The sequence below is a fragment of the Littorina saxatilis genome, linkage group LG4 (genome assembly GCF_037325665.1).
Source record: "Littorina saxatilis isolate snail1 linkage group LG4, US_GU_Lsax_2.0, whole genome shotgun sequence".
In the NCBI taxonomy this organism is placed as follows: Eukaryota; Metazoa; Mollusca; class Gastropoda; order Littorinimorpha; family Littorinidae; genus Littorina; species Littorina saxatilis.
Genome location: NC_090248.1, coordinates 51,228,322 through 51,242,701, shown reverse-complemented (window position 1 = coordinate 51,242,701; position 14,380 = coordinate 51,228,322). Strand labels below are relative to the sequence as shown.

Genomic DNA, 14,380 nt, shown 5'->3' with positions numbered 1-14,380 from the left:
CTGGTGAAGAGGTATAATTACATACCTGCACTGACGGGACAAGATGGCTGATTTTCAACTTATTTCATTTCGGTGTTTTTTCGGTTTCTTTGCTTATGTAATGCTGTATCTCAGCACATCATCCTTATCATTGGTTTGGCATAATGATCATGAGCCCTGGACATGAGTCGCAAATTGCAGAAATTACATGTTTGAGGTCAGTATGTTATTGCACAGTATGTTTTGAAAGCATATACAATCATATCTCCGATGTTTTTGATATATGATGAATACATTATCGAACTGTATATCTTTATGAAAGGCGTTGTCTGCATTTATGACGTCTACTTTGTGTGTACTACTGTAGTGTGTTGCCATGCTTTCTCTCTGTCTCTCTTTGTCTGTCTCTCTGTGTCTGTCTCTCTGTCTCTGTCTGTCTCTGTCTGTCTGTCTCAGTCTCTCTCTCTCTCTCTCTCTCTCTCTCTCTCTCTCTCTCTCTCTCTCTCTCTCTCTCTCTCTCTCAGTTACTCTCGCGCTCGCTCGCTCGCTCTCCGACTCTGAGACACTCCATGTACATCGTCTGCACGTGTGTATTGGCACGACTAAATGTGTGTGTGCGAGCATACTGTGTGTTTATTTGTGTGTATGTGTCCCACGGTGTGTGTGTGTGTGTGTGTACGTGCGTGTGTGTACGTGCGTGTGTGTGTGCATTCGTGCGTGCGTGTTAAAGGTGATGGCTGGGTAAGCCTGGGAATGAGAAGCTATAAGCATGGTATCAGTTCACCACATTAAAACCAAACTAATTTTCATTCTCTTCCTCCTACCAAGGCCAACTCCAGCGACGGCAAGACGGACCTTGCGGTGGGGAAAGACACCCCCGCCGTCCTCTACACCACGGAGAACCGTGACGCCACCATCAAGAAGGGAGAGGGTCCCCAGCTCACCCTATCAGCGGCCGACGGGGTAGCCGTGGAGGGGCAGCCCATCAAAGCCGACGGTGCATTGCCCCCTGAGACGGGGCGAGAGAAGGAGAGCCTTCTCCGAGACCACAACCCTGAGGGCATGATTTGCTGCACCATCCTCTAGGCTACCCCCCGCCTTTGCTGAGCTGTTTGAAGAACGTGTATCCGGGAGATAGTTACTTCTCTTTCGACAAACAAGAGGTTTTACTTTGCTGCGAGGATGACAAGCACAAAAGGGAGAACAGAAAGGGACCTGAGGTGAAATGTGACGAGTTTCTCAGTGTTGAAACGACTTGTCAGGTTCTCATTACACTCAGAACGGTGTTTTGATCTTGTTCTGTTTCAAGAAGGAGCGCGAATTTGCCTGTCTTGTAACGGACAAGGATTTTTTTGTAAACTCCCTTTGCGAGAAATGAGAAGTTTCCTCTCTTTTGAGAAAAAGTGGTTTCTTATCTCCTTTCGGAGAAACATTGGGGCCGATATTTTTGGCTGTTTTTTCTTACTTTATAAAAAGTTGTTTATAAGACAGTGGGTTTTGATGTAGGTTAAAAACTTTTGTAGTTAAAAAAAAGATCTAGACATTTGTTGAACAAGATAACGTATTTGCGATGAGTTCATCGAAACGGCACTGATAGTTTTTCAAGAAGTGAAAGAATAACATGTCATCATGTATTGCTTAAAAACTTTAGAACGTATATAAGCATGCTCGAGGGAAATACGGTCCCTTTAAATACGGTCCTTTTAAATAGTAAGTAGAAGACTTAAGGTTTCGTTTCCCCGTTGTCTACTTCACTATTTTAAAGTTACAGACTTTTCTGAACATGACATAAATATTGTATATTTATAAAGTAAACTGGATGAGCATTGATTAAGGTGAGATCAGTCATAGCAGACGCGTGTTGTTTTCCTAGCTGTTTCACCTTCGCCCTCTCTAAACTTTGTGATGCTAAATCTTTTTTTACATTTTTACTGGATGGAATTTGTTTTTGAATTTAACTTTCTTATCTGAGTGATATTTTGTTTTGTCATTTTTGTAAAGAAGTATTTTTAACAAACATTCATATATTGGTTACCATGCATGCCTAGGCAACCCTATTCACACCACTTTCTTTTTCCTCCATCCTGTATATGTCTTCCCATTACTGTAGATATTACTTAATAGAATCGGTTTGAATATGATTGCTTTTGTAACACAATATGTCTTTTTGGTTTGTACCGGAGTAGTTTCTGTCAGTTCAAACTACAAAGAGTCTTTCTGTACATATACATAATAATTTAACAATGTGTGCTGTTGTTGATTTGGTGAGTTTTCTTATACTTTTGTATCTTTCCCTTTCAGTTTATTGTACATCTTCGTAAAAATATAAAACCGTTACTCTTTAACGGGTGAATGTCGTGTATAGCTGAGCAGACAACCGGAGCATTTTACAGTTTTTCAAAACGATGATGAACTTTCAGGACTGCAGAGGAGAGGAGTCACAGCATAAGTGTAAAAAAAATTCTTTTTTTAACTTTAGTACAGAATACTTCTTGTAAAGACACGGTGTTCCCCTCTCCCTTCCCTCCTTGGTTGTTGTGAGAAAGATGGGAGTTAAGATCAAGGTACATGGAGTAAAAGAGAACACTCAGCAAAACGTCAGCATACTGGCAGTTTTTAACATGATATAGGCAAATCTGAGGCAAATCAGTGATGATATTGAAATTTGATGGATTTATATAAGACTGATGACAAAAAGGGGCCACACATAGGTTGACGATGCTTAAAGAAAAGGTATGATGCTATTGGCAGGTTGTTATTCCTTCCCGGCTTAGTATAGTTTGGTTTCTAAATACAGTCAAAATAGAAGTCGAGGGGGAGACAATTTGGAAAAGAGCGGTCATAGATGCTCGAGGCGGTTTATCATATTGAAAATAATAGCTGAGGTGGTAGTCATGCATACAATTATACAATGTATGTGGTTGTTTTGTTGCTTCAAAGGAAAGGCAAAGTGCCGAGATTTTGCTCTTAGTAAGTTGTACCATCTGTGTTAGCCCCCCCCCCCCCCCCCCTCAGTCTCTCTCTCTCGATCTCTCTCTTGCCAGATGTAAAAAAACAAATCACTGCTTATTCTATTACCCTTGTTGAATAAAAAATTGTCATTCTCTCTCTCTCTCTCTCTTTCTCTCTCTCTCTCTCTCTCTCTCTCTCTCAGACTCTCTTTCTCTCCCTCCCTCCCTCTCTCTCTCTCTCTCTCTCTCTCTCTCTCTTTCTTTCTTTCTTTCTTTTGGTGTTGTTGCATATGTTCTGTGTTTTTAATTTGTGTGTGCCACTTTTCTTGACACTGTTTGTTTGTTAGTGTCTGAAGATGATATTTTCTTTTGATTGCCTTTGACCAATGCGGAAGGAAGAAGAGAACAGGTGCCAGGGGTAATTTGCTTCCATTCGATCTGAGCACAAATGTCACCATGAAAGAGCTAGATGACATCTGAAGACAATATTAAAAAGAAAATCACTGCATGCTTGATTTAGCAGCCATTTAGTGCATATGGAAAATAAGTTGTTGGTGTTTTGGGTTTTTTGGCTTGCCAGCCAAGTACCAATGTAAAAGCTGGATATGAAATTATGATTATGTTCCTGCCTCGTGAGTTCATCACACTTTTTTTTTTAATGAACTTTTCAATTTCCTTCTGTTGGCTTTAAAAAAAAAAAAGTATAGCCTTTTTTTGTGTGTGTGTTTGTTTTACTTGTGTGTTTTTAAAACTTTTGTTTTTTTGTTTTTTGTTTTTTGTTTTAATATGTAGGTTTTGCATTAAGTGCACCTATGTGGTTTTCAATTTTAGATTAAAAAAGAAGAAGAATTGCTTCTGTGCTTCAGCATTTTGCAGAACTTTACCATCTGAAAAGTATAGCTTGCTTATATGCATGTACAGCCTCTTTCCGTCTCTTTTCTTCAACCAAGCTGTGTCTTTGTTGGCCAATGTTTGTGCAATACTTGACTGAAAGCAATATCTTTTTATCTTATTTTATGTAAGCATAAGATTTTCTAGTCATATATAATGTGTATGTACATAATGTTAATGCTTTGTGCAGTATTTTTATCTCAATTAAAAAAGTAACAATTTATACAAAGGCAAAGCTATCTTTAAAGGTTGAAAAATGTATTTTTCTCTCTTTATGCAGTTTATTGTTTAGATTTCACATGGCCAAACTAAAACCCAGCAATGTTGATCACTTTGAAAAAAAAATTATAATAAGACACTTTCAAACAGGTTGGATATCCTGAATTTTTTGCTTTTTATTGGTATCAAAAATAGGTACCTGTGCCTTCACCCATAATGTATTATCCAATGTAAACCCACATGTACATGGTATGATTATGATATTGGTCTGTTGTTGTTTTTCTTTGTGAACTTTTGCTATTTATTGGTATCAAAAATAGGTACTTGTGCCTTTACACATAATGTCAAATAGTCAAACATAAACCCACATGTTTACAGTCTTATATTTATGATACTGGTCCGTTTCTTTTTGGTTTCTTTGTAAACTTTTTCATCAGATATGTATTAGGTATGGGCTACATAGGTTTAAGTTACGCCACAGAGACTCTGTACTTATAGCTGCACAGTGTAAAGTTCTGTACATTTTGTTTATGATTCTCAAAACTTATTTAAGACTTTTCTAACAGAAAACATTTTTATTCAAACTTGTCACAGTGAGAATGAAAATGTCTACTTTATTAAAAATTATACGGGCACCGATTTTTCAACTTACTTGAAATGAAAAAGTACTTATGGGTCTTGTTTACTGTGGATCTCATTATCATAAAATCAGAGTGGTGAGCTGCTCCACAAAGTTCAAGCTTTTCGATCTGACTTCTGATGTGTAAATAACTTTTATTGTACATTGTTTCGGAATATAAAACAGAAAAGTCTTATATGAAAGAAAAGTTAATGAAAAAAATTCACGAAAAAAATAAAGGATAATTTGATGGCAAGTTTGAGCAAAATGACTACATGGATAGGTCGTGTGACGAGGTTCTCTTTTCTTTTCAGCGTTCTGCTTATGCGAATAATCTTCTGAATTCGTGTGTAGCATGCTTTGTGCTTGGAGTTGGTACAGTAAAGATGCTTAGGAATGTGGCCTCCTGTTTTCATGCAGTGTGTTCATGTATGTAAAAGTTGTTATCAAACATATCATGTGTGAACACAAACACACACACACATATACACACATGCACGCACACACTCATGCACTCACTTAATTGCATGCTCACTAAAACACACACGCATGTGCGCGCACACACACATTATGACATATTCACGCACACATATCCAGAAAAATACTAAAAACTGACACCCTGAGTAACTTGGAGACATACTTTCTTATTTTGCTCAATGAAAATCATTATGTTTCAAAACATATAGATGAAATGAACAAGTGCACACCACAATGAACCTATCATACAAATGTTTACTCCATGTCATGCTTTAAGAATCACAATATCAGCAAAGTCTTGCACCAACTGGAGCAACCCAAATACACCAATCATTCACCAAAAATAAAAAGCCCAAAGAAAGAAAAGAAAAAAAGGCACAGTACACTATACCCTGAGTGCAGGAAGAACAAAAACACACAAAAAGGAACAAAGGGATAAAGAGGTTTACCAGTGATGGCGCTAGTATTTTTTCAAACCGATACACAAACTTTTATGATGCAAACTGGCTGGTCATTGGAACCTGTGAGTAAGAGTCAAACTCAAGAGTATCGGTACTGGTTTTGTTGTTTTACCAGCGAAAAAAAAACCCCGGTAGTTCTACAAATCAACCGGTAGGTCATACCAGCAACCAATTTTTTTTACGGGATTTCCTCATTTCAACCGTTAAAATACCTGTAATTACTGGTTAACGCCAAAACTGTTAACAACAGCCTTGGTGACCAGTACATAACAATAAAAGCATGGATAAAAAAAAGAAGTAATATAGGCTAATCATTATTTAGGACATTACAAGAAAACTGCCAGCCACCAACACATAGCAAGCAAAATGAGTATCTTAATTAATAGGCTTTTGTACAAGTTACTTAATTATGGTCTACTAACAAATACAGAAAAAATATTGATCCCGTTTTTCAGCATAACGATGCACTTCATGAAACCCAACTCTTGAACCAAATATCCACAACCATCATCGTAGTCTCAACTTCACAAATATCCCCACATACTCTCTCTTGACAACAAGAACAACACCAACATTTATACAAATAAACTTTATAATAAATCAGCAAGAACAACAAAAATAATAACAGCTAAAGGTCACTCTCCAAACAAGCTTGACATTTGACATTTCCTTCTGGTAAGTATTTTTCAGATTTGTAGAAACCATATCACATTGCTTATTGTTAACACTACCGGTAATTCAGTTCTAAAACCATGCCCTGGAGAAACTGTTTATTTGTTTGTTTGTTTATTTGTTGCTTAACGTCCAGCCGACTACGCAGAGCCATATCAGGACGAGGAAGGGGGGGATGAAGGGGGCCACTTGTCAAGCGATTCCTGTTTACAAATGCACTAACCCATTACTTGTGTCCCAGCAGGCTTTAGTAAAACTAAATTAATACCTACTGGAAGATTACCAGTTTCCAGTATGTTAAAATAGGCTTAACCTATCTACTGCTGGACTTACATCAGAACACTAACAGATTAAACTATACATGAATCGCGAGACAAGCGGCAAGAGAAGAGATTTTTGGAAAAAATACAGGTGAATGAGCAAGAAGGCAGAAAAAAGAAAAGAATTCATGAAGAAAAAGAGAGCATGACAGGAAAGAGGAACCAAAAATCTACCTAACAGCAAACTAGAAAGCTCCTGCGGTTCCAAAAACAGGAGGGGCTTTTAATTTCATAACCGCAGTGCCCCACTGCGGGAAGAAACTGTTTATCATTGCCTAATTCTGCTGCATAACCAAACAAAGGAACCGACCGTTTTGGGCTGAAAGTCTGTCGTGGGACCAAGAATTGTTGGTCTTCTTGTCGATGACTGAATTGTTGGTCAAAAGACAAACTAGACTGAGTAACTGCATGCATATCCCCATACGAAAATGAGCCTTTGATATTATCGTTTGATTTAAACTAGTCTTCTCTTCCGACCAAATCCCTGGCTGAGTAACATGGATCTGGATATCACTACATGTATTGCAACATTGTCAACACTGAGATTGTAACAGCCAGGATTTACTCACTTACTAAGCCTTTTGAAACAATTGAGAGAAAAATCTTCATGAAAGGATTATTCTCTATAGCTTAATGCTAAACCGAAATATCAGAAAAAAAGTACTGTTTTGTACCAACAAAATCAACAAAAAATAAGTAAATAAATAGAATAAGTTAAGTTTTTTTTTAAAATATGGAAGACTGCAAAGAAAAGAGGAAAATAGAAACATGTACACGTAGCAACAAAATGATTTCCAAAGAATTTTGACCATCTTTTCTATATATTATACATTGTATATATATATATACTTTTTTTTTAATGACACACAATTTTACTGTAAGCTTGATGGTCGCATTAAGTGTCTAATCCTTAGAAAAGAAAACATGCACACAAAAAGACAGCTACACATCAATCACTGTAACAGGTACAGTGGAACCCCACTTGTAAGTACCCCCATGTTCTCCTTTTAAAGACCCTCCTTTTTCACACCTTCTGTTCATAGCCTATGTAAATTTACTTCCATTTTATGACACCCTCCCTTTTGAGACCTTCTTCTTCTGCGTTCGTGGGCTGAAACTCCCACGTACACTCGTGTTTTTTGCACGAGTGGAATTTTACGTGTATGACCATTTTTTACCCTGCCATTTAGGCAGCCATACGCCGTTTTCGGAGGAAGCATGCTGGGTATTTTCGTGTTTCTATAACCCACCGAACTCTGACATGGATTACAGGATCTTTTTCGTGCGCACTTGGTCTTGTGCTTGCGTGTACACACGGGGGTGTTCGGACACCGAGGAGAGTCTGCACACAAAGTTGACTCTGAGAAATAAATCTCTCGCCGAACGTGGGGACGAACTCACGCTGACAGCGGCCAACTGGATACAAATCCAGCGCGCTACCGACTGAGCTACATCCCCGCCCCCCTTTTGAGACCTCATGTTCTTAGATTTTTGAAAGTCGCAAAACTGGGATTTCCCTGTACATGTACTCACAACCACATTGGTTTTTTTAATTTTTAACCATGTCTGCAGAGCAAGTGCATCCGCTCTAGCTTACTACCCACTGGATTCCCATGCCATTTGAGAGAAAAATCACAGTGCATGTATTATGATTAAACCCAACTTATTACAAATCACTCCAACACAACACCACAACAATATGTTTGCTCATGTGTGTCCTATATATCTGCGGGAGGGGTTTCTTGCCCCGGACTGGCCTCTTCAGTCATCTCCGTACCCATCAGACCAGACATCCAAGCATGCCATGAGTCTGCGGTCATCTTCGAAACAAAAGACGAACATCTTTTTTGACAATTAACTGCTATGTGAAAACTTTCCCTTTAATTAGTCTTCCATTAGTTTCCTCACAATTAACACCTTAAGCAGACTCTGCTAAAATTGTTTTGTAACATGAAAATTTGACACACAATTGAAGGAAATCTAAACCTAGAAAAGAAAACAAAATGAACACTCATTCACTCATCATACATTGCACACATTAACAGTTTCTCTCATGCTTAAGTTATTATCAAGGTCACAGTTGACCTCAACTTTTGCAGAAACATTTGAAGTATTGTATAATACATGTGTTTCTCCATCACAACGATAATTTAGTAATGATACAAGACTTCAACCTTGGCATTATTACTCCTCACTGTTGTATTCAACATAGAAACGCAAGAACACTTGAATACACATCAGTAAAACAGAAATGTCCTGAACAAATCAAAAAAGAAGAAAAAACCGATAAATTTAAATGCTTTAAAAAGTGTGTAGTAGAGTATTATAACCCCCCCCCCCCCCCCCTCCTTCTTTCAATGATTATCCCATGAAAATTTTGTGTGTGTATTAGTGTCTATTTTATGCAGATTTCAATTACTTTTTCATCACAAAACAGGAAACAATAACCCGTCATGCATGATTAGGCAATAGTGCATTCTTTTTCAAATGAACATGTATAGAACCCCCAAATGACCAAGGTGTATCCTTAGTTATTGTGCATGTGTATGTGCGGAAATATCTTTTTATGAAAAAATACAAAATCAATAAGTGCTACCAGTGATGGTTCAGCTGATATCATTTGAATGAATATATATTAAATCTGATTGGAATGATAAAGTTATACACACTTTTAAAAGTAACGGTTTCCACACATCACCCTCACAAACAAAGCACTAAAAAAAGAAACGTATTGTACATAAATTCGTCTCCAGTCATCAGCCAATGCTACAAGTTGTCACAGCACAGCACATTTCAGGATGACGATGGTGGCACCAAAGTTTGAAGGATAAAACAGGAACTCTGAACGCTGACAAAGTGACATATGAAGAAAACACATCAATGTTTTGGAGATGACACAGATAATGTTCTTTCTTGTCCCACTTGAAGCAGCTCCTTTAGCAGACAATTTCGACTTTTTCTTGCATGTATGCATCTGTTCTTCCTTTTAGTACACCTGATTCTGAAATTGGATAAGTCAGTTCTGACGAGGTAAGGAAGTATGTTGAAGCATTTTTTTATTTTTTTATAGAGATGACAGCTAGACTGGATACATGTGCAGTTATTGTTCTGTTGTTGTGATGGTGACATTTTTTAGCAACAGTTTTGAAGTTGTTCCTTCATTAGAGATGTCATCTTACTTCAGCACGTGTGATGGTCTGCACCGCCCAGTTGACTCGGGTGACGGTGACAGTCTCTTGATAACGCTGACCTCTTCTGTGTCATGTGAATGTGTTATCATCACACTGATCTTGAATGCTGATTTCATTTGCAAGAAATCCTTTATATGTAGTAAAATTCACAAGTGTTACTGGAAGTTTTCTTGGTCTTGGAAACAGTATTACCAAATGTCTGTTTGCTTCTGAAATGAAAACAAGGACGCTGACGAAGAGGATGTTCATGACTTGCTGATTCTGTCAAGATGAAAACGTCGTCTGTAATTTGTTTACACGTTCCCCCTTCTCCGTGCGTACACACCAAGACAAGCACATATTCCCAGTATGCCAATGGTCAGTCCTAGAAACAGAGCAATGCCATCACCAGCGTCGAAAGCTTCGACGCCGGGAAACAGCAGAGAAAGCACCAGGAACACAAGAAAAACGAAGATGTTGTCTGCCATGTTGGAAGGTTGGTTGCATGTGACCATATCACATGACCTCCCGGAAGCTGAAGGGAGAAGTCATTATTGAAAAAAGGCATTCATTTGTGTGACTAAATACCGAAATACAAAGAATGTGGTCACCAACCAACTCCCGCGGGTGTTTCATAAAACTGATTTATCCACTGAAATAAAACAGGAGAAAATTACAAACTAAAAATCCCAAAATGTTCTATTATAAATACACTAAACTGAAACAACGGCCGCAGGGGCTAGGCAAGTCAGTGAACGAGTAAAAATTATCACTGACTCAGCCGCGTGAGGCTGATGGGGTCTATGTCGACCAAAAGAGTGGGATTCCCTGTAGGTGGAGTTCCTGTAGGGGGATTCCCTGTATACAGGGAATACCACAAGGTGTAGTTCATGTAACGTTTCGCTGATATCGCTGAAAGTCACGTGATGCTTAGCGACATCGGTAGAATTTGATGTTTTTCGATCTTTTTACATTTAGTCAAGTTTTGACTAAATGTTTTAACGTAGAGGGGGGAATCGAGACGAGGGTCGTGGTGTATGTGTGTGTGTGTGTCTCTGTGTGTGTGTAGAGCGATTCAGACTAAACTACTGGACCGATCTTTATGAAATTTGACATGAGAGTTCCTGGGTATGAAATCCCCGAACGTTTTTTTCATTTTGTTGATAAATGTCTTTGATGACGTCATATCCGGCTTTTCGTGAAAGTTGAGGCGGCACTGTCACGCTCTCATTTTTCAACCAAATTGGTTGAAATTTTGGTCAAGTAATCTTCGACGAAGCCCGGACTTCGGTATTGCATTTCAGCTTGGTGGCTTAAAAATTAATTAATGACTTTGGTCATTAAAAATCTGAAAATTGTAAAAAAAAAATAAAAATGTATAAAACGATCCAAATTTACGTTCATCTTATTCTCCATCATTTTCTGATTCCAAAAACATATAAATATGTTATATTTGGATTAAAAACAAGCTCTGAAAATTAAATATATAAAAATTATTATCAAAATTCAATTGTCGAAATCAATTTAAAAACACTTTCATCTTATTCCTTGTCGGTTCCTGATTCCAAAAACATATAGATATGATATGTTTGGATTAAAAACACGCTCAGAAAGTTAAAACAAAGAGAGGTACAGAAAAGCGTGCTATCCTTCTTAGCGCAACTACTACCCCGCTCTTCTTGTCAATTTCACTGCCTTTGCCATGAGCGGTGGACTGACGATGCTACGAGTATACGGTCTTCCTTTCATACGTCAGCGCAACGTATGTCAGATTTTATCAAGTCCAACCATCCGAGAAGGTACGTGTAAGGATGCTCAATATTTTCTGGAATCTTTCCTTCACGCTTCAGTCCATATTTCATAATTCTGGTTTGTATACATCGTTGTCGCCGATGTGTCAAGAGGCTACCAGTAAGTTCGTCACACGGTAGATTCGTCACCGGTCCCGGTAACTTCGCCACAGTAACTTCGCCACAGTTGTCCGAGCGCGGCTCTCTCTCTCTCTCTCTCTCTCTCTCCCTCTCTCTCTCTCTCTCTCTCTCTCTCTCCCACCTCCTTCCACCCCTCCCTCTCCTCACATTGAGTTTCTCTGCCTCCTTGACAGTGAGGCGGGTTGAAGTCGTGTGTGTGTGTGTGCGATGGTGTGTGTGAGTGTTTGTGCGCCGTGTACGTGCGTGTGTGTGTGTGTATGTGCGATGGTGTGTGTATGTGCGATGGTGTGTGTGTGTTTGTCAGTGTGTGTGTACGTGCGTGTGTGTGTCGTGTGTGTGCGTGCGTGTCATGGATGTGGGTGTATGACGGTACGTCCGTGTCTCTCTCTCTCTCTCTCTCTCTCTCTCTCTCTCTCTCTCTCTCTCTCTCTCTCTCTCTCTCTCACACACACACACACACATACACACACACTCTCTCTCTCTCTCTCTCTCCCTCTCTCTCTCGAGGTCTCTCCCCCCCCCCCTCTCTCTCTCTCTCTAAAAAATGTGAATCTTGAATCTCTCCCACAAATCAAACATCTGAAAGCATAAGCTCTTTAGCATAAACACCCGCCCACCCCTGCCGGTAACTTCGTCATAGGTGACGAATCTACCGTGGAGCATGACCCCACGAACGAGGCGCTGAGACTTACGTCGCGTATCCTTCTGTGGGCCTATTGAGTGTGCTCGCCTCGATTCACTTTGAAAAGCAGACACACTGAAAGCAAAATACCGCTCGTTCAAATGTATTTTGTAGTTAAATCTGTTCAGTGGAATGAATTCAATCCCTCCGGTAGGAAAAGAATGGAAAAGCTTCCCTAGAATAGAGTTTAGTGCAAATGTGTCGTTGTCTCGATAATACGTGAACACTGTGACCTTCTTTTTGACAACTTCTGAGCGTTAGATACCATGTTACGTGCATACTACACCCCTATCACTGCGGGTATTCCCACTGTCGATCGCTGTGCTCGCTTCTGATACGGGCGTGATCACGTATAAAACTATTTTTATACGTGAAGGCAACGTATCTCATATTACTTTAAAATCTAAATATGAACCATTCAAATAAAGTACGAGACCTCCCCTTACAGCATTTTCCTATATCCTGGCGCATAAACCACATTTTTTAGTTGTGTGGTTGCTTGACTTAAATTAAATAAATCTGGTGACCCGTTCCAACGGCTCTGCGATATCACAGCAAACCATGAAGCACGGAAGGACGACCCAAGTTAAATTTAGAAATGTCATCGCGATCAAAATACTCCCCAGGAAGCAAGTACCTTGCGAGAGGAAGCGTGTGTTTAAAAAGACTGCATAACAGTAACCTTTTCCCAGGAACAGATCAAGTCTGCTAGGTAATTACCCAATGCACACGTGTATCATGTGTGTGTGGTGGGGGGGGGGGGTTGTTGTTTAGTTTGGTTAGTAAAACTGCCCAGCAAGAATGTTTTGTTTCATAAAGACTTTGTAAACGACCCTAAAGTAATGTTCCGTCCAACTCATTTGAATTGAAGGGTACACACATAAAGGCATGCGCATACGCACGCACACACGCACACCCACAAACACACACACACACAGACACACACACACACACACATACACACACACACGCACACAAACACACTCGTACACACATGGCGTCGCCCATTTACACAGACAGACAGACAGACAAGCAGACAGATATACAAACACACACACATATACACACTGGCACATACCAAGGAGTACTGTACAGAGCTCCTTGACACATACACACATTCGCACATCACACGGCGACAGTCAGAAACACAACGACGCCCACTTACACACAACACACACCACTATAAGAGGGGGTGAAAGTGTGGTGGCCTGTGACCCGGAACGAACACAAGCCAACGCTGGAAGTTCGATTGCCCTACTTTTCTTTTCTGTTTAAAAAAAAAAATATATCATTGACTTTACCTGCTGGTTGACACTCGGTATGATGTGGGTCAGTGGAACATTACTGCTCACAGCGATATGGACACCCACACAATGACAGCAGCAGTTTCAACACTGGGTATTGTTGCAGACTTTAGCGCGCTGTCCACGATTTTTTAAAGCACGAAATGCATGATGTTCAAAAGGAGTTTTGCCTTACTTTGATACGTGACGTGGTAGCTTACGAGCAGTTTTTACAACATTCCTCTGCGTGACTTCTCTCGATAGGGATAGGTGAGGTCGGGGTACTGACGTGACGCAATATCTAAACCTCCCTAATATCCCTTCGCCCGCATACCATTTTCGCGTACGAGATTTTTACTGAAAGTACAAAAAATGGGGAGTACAAATTTCGTGGAGGGAGTAATTTTTTCGTGCCTTTTGGGGTTCTTTTCTCGTACGAAAGGTGTACTCGGAGTAAGAATTTCGTACGAAATTTTTACTCGGGAGTACATTTTTCGTTGAGTAAAAATTTCGTGTTGACCGGCCGACGCCCAAACCGCCGGCTTGCTGTCACGTAAAAAGTACTGCTTTGAACTAGTTTAACGAATGAACAAACAGGACTTGAAAGTGTGAACAAATAAAACAAAACAAACAAGTCGCGAAAGGCGAAAATATAATATTTAGTCAAGTAGCTGTCGAACTCACAGAATGAAACTGAACGCAATGCCATTTTTCAGCAAGACCGT

The 14,380-nt window shown here is 39.6% G+C and overlaps 1 protein-coding gene across 2 annotated transcripts in view; it reads left to right on the top strand.

Annotated features, from left to right (window-relative positions):
* The window catches only part of LOC138965030 (microtubule-associated protein futsch-like), a 32,625-nt gene extending 27,565 nt beyond the window's left edge, over positions 1 to 5,060 (top strand). Inside the window, exons 4-5 of one of the 2 annotated variants that reach the window (XM_070337152.1) lie at positions 1 to 11; positions 808 to 5,060. The exon at positions 1 to 11 is cut by the window's left edge and continues 166 nt beyond it. In XM_070337152.1, the coding sequence (XP_070193253.1) occupies positions 1 to 11; positions 808 to 1,065 (269 nt within the window). In that variant the 3' untranslated portion in view covers positions 1,066 to 5,060. The remainder of the gene's footprint in view (positions 12 to 807) is intronic. The other variant, XM_070337153.1, reaches the window with a different exon arrangement.
* Positions 5,061 to 14,380: the final 9,320 nt, after the last annotated feature.